Source organism: Tachysurus fulvidraco, chromosome 21 (assembly GCF_022655615.1).
Source record: "Tachysurus fulvidraco isolate hzauxx_2018 chromosome 21, HZAU_PFXX_2.0, whole genome shotgun sequence".
In the NCBI taxonomy this organism is placed as follows: domain Eukaryota; kingdom Metazoa; phylum Chordata; class Actinopteri; order Siluriformes; family Bagridae; genus Tachysurus; species Tachysurus fulvidraco.
In genome coordinates, this window is record NC_062538.1 from 1,310,836 (window position 1) to 1,317,097 (window position 6,262).

The 6,262-nt window shown below is 41.1% G+C and overlaps 1 protein-coding gene across 1 annotated transcript; it reads right to left on the reverse strand.

Annotated features, from left to right (window-relative positions):
- Window positions 1-1,923: 1,923 nt before the first annotated feature.
- adrb2b (adrenoceptor beta 2, surface b) lies at window positions 1,924-5,610 on the reverse strand. The gene is made up of 2 exons (XM_027154255.2): window positions 5,309-5,610; window positions 1,924-4,796 (listed from the first exon to the last, which is right to left on the reverse strand). Exon 2 carries the CDS (start codon window positions 4,788-4,790, stop codon window positions 3,639-3,641), a length of 1,152 nt encoding a protein of 383 aa, XP_027010056.1. The 5' UTR covers window positions 4,791-4,796; window positions 5,309-5,610; the 3' UTR covers window positions 1,924-3,638.
- Between the last annotated feature and the right edge of the window lie 652 nt (window positions 5,611-6,262).

Below are 6,262 nucleotides of genomic sequence, written 5' to 3' on the forward strand. Positions count from 1 at the left end.
TTGACCCTGACCAGGATAAAGTGGTTACTGAAAACCACTGTGATGATTTTCCAAATCATTAGTAAGTAAATCTTTCCGAGAGGCGACTGACCGTGTTTAGTAGATATCACAAAACCTTACTGCTGGGGTTGCCAAACTATCGGTCACAACCCCATGTGAGGGTCACTCGACACTTCACTTACAAATTTGTTTATGGGAGAAACTTGGGGTTTTGTTTGAGTTATGAAGATAAAGTTCCTCTGCTATCAGTTTACAATAATAGCAAACAAACATTGTTAAAGGAATAAAACCAAGAGTGTAAGAACTTTCCTGGATCCCCAACAACACCGAGGACTCATCAATACAAAAGTATGCTAGATACATCTACACTACAGTGTCCATCGGGTTCTTCTAGAATATCCATCTTTCTCCATGTCTTCACTGGAGCTAAGATTCCTAAACCCTGTTCCATCATGACAATGTTCCTGTGCACAAAGCAGCTCCATGATCCGTCGGAGAAAGTAGAAGAACGTCGAGTGTCCTGCACAGAGCCTTGAATCTGACTCAACACCACTGAACACCTTTGGGATGAACTGGAACTGGAGTCTCGTCAACATCCCGACATCAGAGTCTGATCTCACTGATGATCTTGTAGCTGAATGAACACAAACCCACACAGATACTGTACACTCCAACATCTAGTGCAAACACTTCACAGAAGGGAAACAGGAAGGTGAAGGAAATAAACCTGGAGTGAGATGTTTAACAGGAACATGCTGTATGAGTCTGAAGGTCAGGAGTTTAATAAGAAAATTTTCCATTTGTCATCATTTGCTTCGGTGAAATCGGTGCATCCTGTTGAAGAATTCAGGATATTCAGTGCAACAAACTTCACATTCAACTGGAAAATAATGTCATTTTTTTTTACCTTGCTTAATAAATCAAGTGCCAGATTTATCCTGTTTATGAAATGAACCTCCATCAAAAATCAGACATACGAATCAAATACCGATTAAAGTGTAAACGATCCTTTTTAGAATTTTGATCTATTCAAATTTAAACAGTATATTTTGAAAACCAGAGAACTTTTCCTCTAGACCAGGGGTCGGCAACCTTAAACACTCAGAGCCATTTGGAGCCGCTTCCCACAGAAAAAAAAAACACAGGGGGCCACAAAACCCTTCTGACATCTAAAATGAAGAGAACACCACATTTATCGTTTTTTTACCTTTATGGAAAGTGTAGAAAAAACTGTAGTGTGTCGCATTTATGACATCAATAAACTGCTACCGAGTAAACGTGATTTTATTTCTGCAGGCAGACAAAAATATTTTGAACAGTTTGAACTAACCTTAACAAAAAAGACGCTGGGTCGAAGGTCACTTTCGAATAAAACGTTCAACGTCTAATCGAATCCTCTTCGTATTCATGACATCAACATTTTAACTCGCCGGCTGCGGCGAACCGAAACTGCGTCTGCTCCTGTGTCGGATTTCGCAAGTCGGCGATTATGACACGTATTTTGAGCGACAAAAAAAATAAACACGGTTTATTTTAATGTTACAAGAACATCATAAACTTAGGATTTATAATTACATTTAAAAAAAAAACTAACTAACTAAAATAAAATAAATTTAAATTAAATATTTATTTTCCAAATCTACAGGGAGCCGCAGCAGAGGGATGAAAGAGCCACTAGCGGCTCCGGAGCCGCGGGTCGCCGACCCCTGGTCTAGTCTATATTTTTCTTTATGGCTCCTCGCTGTTATTGCGAATCTTAACTCTAAACACTTTAAAAATTCAACATACGAATAAATCCACCATAAAACCTAAACACAACAGACGATCATTAACGCTAACTCCTTTACACAAAGTGACCACTAGATGGAGCAAAGACAATTCGTAGGGTTATAAGGAGTCTTATAAGGACTACACCACAATCTCTGAGTTACAAACCACCACATTTAATTCTTCACATTTTACATTTGGCTAAACACGTGGCTCGACGTATAAAATAAAAGCAGACAAAAAAACAAACAACAATAGAAAACAAAATACACCGAACACACACACAGAGCCAGACAGAGCATTTTGCAGTGCAGTGGAAATAAGTAAAGTTTTGTGAATTAAGAGCATTTTCAGGTGGAATGACACAAAAACGCCGGTTCTCTGATATGTAATATAACATCTATAGCACAAATTAGCATCCTTGTCCGTACGTCATGTCCATCCTATATACAGTGTGCAATCCTTTTTAATGCTAAAAACCCCTTCATTTTCCAAGTCTTATAAATACAGTACCGTTTATTTGTGCTATAGAACCTCGTCAAACAGAAAAAGCCGAACGCACACACACACACACACACACGCACACACACACACCTACAGGAAGGAAGCCCTGGCCATGTCAAGAAAACCACGCTGCTGGTCTTGTACAATCACGTTATAACAATATGTTTAACAGGAGAACCGGAGCAGCGCACCTTCCTGCATTAGAGCCAGATCCTACCGGCTTTTACGCTAATTTCTCTTTGCTAACTCTGTAAACAAAAAGACCAAAGTTTTCTAATCCAAAGTGACATTTGGAACCATATCAGGAGATTTTTTTTTTCTTGTCCTTTTGGACAGTTTGCTCAAGAATCTCTGTAAACATTGCACACAAACGCAGAGCAGACGCTAACACGAACAGTAAGCTTTGTCGTGCACGTGTATCTGAAAGGATTAATGCGATACGAGATCCTCGGCCCGAGGCGTCTTACGTGAAGTGCACTCGAGCGTTCGGACACAAATGTTCTGGTTAATTATTATGGAAAGTAATCGGCATCGACATCACGTTCTACGTCCTCGACCACGTCCTCGCCCACTTCCGTCGAAACAAACGTGTTAGGTTTAAATACCAGACTGTTGTTTATTGCTGAAAGGGATCAAGCTGAAATGTTAATAGGGGAAGGTTGAAGAACTCAGACCGGGCACTTTTACTATTCTTTTTTTTTTTTTTTCCTTTTCACAAGTGCAGCTGGTTATAGCGCATGGAGCCAGAAACCTCCACCTGTTGCTCTTCGTCAGCAGCTCATATTTCCTCCGCCTTCAGACAAGGGTTTGCAGTAAGATTAAAAAAAAGTTCCTAGTTTAAAAACACGCACTTAGCTTTTATGGAATGTAACAAGTCAGTCTTTCCAGAATAATAATAATAATTAATAATAATAAAATAAAAGTGCTGGTCTCAGATCAGCTCCTGTCCTTTTGACGATAGTGTAGTGTCTGTTACAATCTAAACCAAATCCAGTCTTTTCTTTAAGAATACGACACACGCTGATTTCCGGAGCTCCTGCGTTTTCTTTTCTGGAAGTGGTTATGGTGAAGACAAGCGCCAGAGAGTGTCATGAGGTAGCTTATGTATAGCTGTGAAAATTAAGCCACATTCCAAAGGTCAAGTTTTTGTCCTACATTGTACCTAAAATATTTAAGTTCATGGTGATGGTTTGGTTTTTTAATAAAAGTAGAACAACCCGTTTGGAGCAAAAGTCCTTCTGCCGTGCTGTAAGTGTCATATTCCGTTTGTTCACTTACCAGATGATTCAGAGGGTTTGAACTAAAACAGAATATGGAAGAAAAGAACAGTAATAAAATTCTTTTGGATTTCTAAACGTGATAAATAGCTATATCATGGAGGTCAATGATCGGTTACAATTCCCATTGGTGTTGGAGGAAGTCGTAGCCAGAGAGCAAGTCGTCAGCTCCACCGTTCCGCTCTCTGCAAAAGATGTCTGCTTCGTCATTTGCTCGCTGTAGATGTAATCCGCTTTGTTTGTTGAAGACAGAAATTGAGGCTTTCTCATGCACAGAATTTCTTGGAAGGCGCCCCTGAACTCCGGACTCCTACAGTAGATCAGGGGGTTGAAGGCCGAGTTGGAGTATCCTATCCAATTTAGGATTTTAAAGAGCAACAAATGGCAGTTGGGTGTCACCTCAGCCATTTTCACGTTGAGGACAAAGAACGGCAGCCAGCAGAGTGTAAAGATGCCCATGATGATCCCCAGAGTCTTCAACGCTTTGTGGTCTTTCAGGCCAAACCTGCTCCTGCGGCTCCTCGCCTCGTTCCCATCCAGGTTTTGTGTTCGAATGTGACCTTCCGAGCGGTAGATGTTTCGAAGCTGCCGCCGAGCTTCCAGGTAGACTCGGCCGTAGACGAATATCATGACCACAAGTGGGAAGTAGAAGGAGATGATGGATGAGGTCCATGCATAGATTATGCTGATAGTGAATTCACAGCAGTTCTCGTCATGCAGGCAGTCCTGCGCTTGCTGGTCGCTCGACACCCACCATTTCGAGTGGATGACCGGAAAGGATACGAGGCCAGCCACCACCCACACAGCCAGCACCACCCAACAGGCCCGGCGCTTGGTCAGCAGAGCCTGGTAGCGCAGTGGCCACATGATCGCCAGGTAACGGTCTAGGGATATGACGCACAACGTTTCGATGCTCGCTGTTACGCACATCACGTCTGTCGACAACCAGAAATAGCAGAAGGGGTTCCCAAAGTGCCACTTGTCCAAGAGGATATCGCAAGCAGCAAAAGGCACGACAAGAAGCCCCATGACCAGGTCGGCACACGCCAGATTGCTGATGAAACAGTTGGTGACGGTCTGCAGACGCTGGAAACGTGCGATTGCAGTAATAACCAGAACATTTCCAAATATGATAGCCAGGACCAGAAGTCCTATTACGACGGCCAGGACCACTGTCTCTTCTTGGCTGTATGTAGTTTTCTGAGATGTGAAATTGTTGCACTCACTCATATTTGCCACCATCACGATCTACAGTATGATACACATAAAGACCGAAAGTGAGTCCATGTCAAGTCAAGGCAAAGCAAGGCAGGTTTACGCATAACACACGATAAGTCAAATGACAAACAAGGTTAATGTCTGAAGTCTGAAGTGCTAACGTGCTATCAGCATTTCAAAATAGTGAAATAGGTTGTTCTGTATCTGTGTTTATCTGATCTCTGCTGCGGTTTCGCATAAAATTATCCACTTATCTTCTCTATCAGAACGTCCTGATCCGAGTTCTTAGACAGACAGAGTTTCAGGAAAATATATTTCTCTGAAAATAACTACAAACATTTCACCCCCTTATAAAGAGGAATTTGTTGAGATGTTGCCATGTTTACTGGAGCTTGCAGACCCTATCGGCGAGAGATCAGAGCTCAAAGATCACAGCTCAGAGATCACAACTCAGAGATCAGATATCAGTGCAAAATCCTGATTGACTATTTGCACAAATTCACAAGAGAGAGGTTAAGAATCTTAAAGTCTTAAATACTCACCTAAAGAGGTCTTTGCAGACGTGCGACAAAAAACACCGGTTAATTCTTGAACCCATAAAACCAGTCCGTTTGAAGTTCTAATAAATATTCCTTTCAGAGAGTGTTTGTTTTGTTCTCATGACAAAATGTTCAACAATGGGGCGTTTGACAGGCTGTCCGTCCTTCCTCTTTCTACTTTCCTTTTCTGTCTTCCTTCCCGTCTCTCTCTCTCTCTCTCTCTCTCTCTCTCTCTCTCTCTCTCACTCTCTCAGCACTCACGGCATTTGAGCACATGAGGTCTCGATGACTGAATGTGCCTCTGACACACACTGAGAGCCTTATATCAGCCGGTGACCTCACAACACATCCAACCAACCAGAAGCTGCATTTCCTCAAGCGCTTCAGATAACTGTGTTTAGAGAACGAGTGATACTACTTTTCTTTCTGACTCTGCAACAAAGACAAGCACTAATTTAGTGTACATTGTCTATATAAGGGCTTCTCAAGCTCTATTTGCAGATAAGCAATGATTCATGCGTTGAAATTGAAACAAATTTACAGAGCAATTAAAAAAGAAAAGTACAGTGTTTATGTTTTTTTTATTATAATGAGATAAATTAGCAGGTAGATCATTGGTTCGGGATAAAATGCAAGAAAATGCATCAATTCTGAGATATTTAATCTGACAACGATAAAGATCTGACCGTTAGATGGTTTTAGTTTTCTTTCTTTCTTTCTTTCTTTCTTTCTTTCTTTCTTTCTTTCTTTCTTTCTTTCTTTCTTTCTTTCTTTCTTCCCTAGAATTCAGCAGGTTGAAGGACTTGATGGCTCAGTAACATTCAGTTGCAGATAAGAAGATTAAGAGCAGGAAGTTCTGCGCTAAATATATAACATTTTTACATTCTTGCACCACCGTTTTATTCTGACATTAAAACTGTTCTGAATGAAACTAATTGAAATGGGTTGAGATTTATT

Coding starts and splice junctions, on each gene's coding strand:
- adrb2b (XM_027154255.2), bottom strand. CDS start 4,790: ATGGTGGCAAATATGAGTGAGTGCAACAATTTCACATCTCAGAAAACT.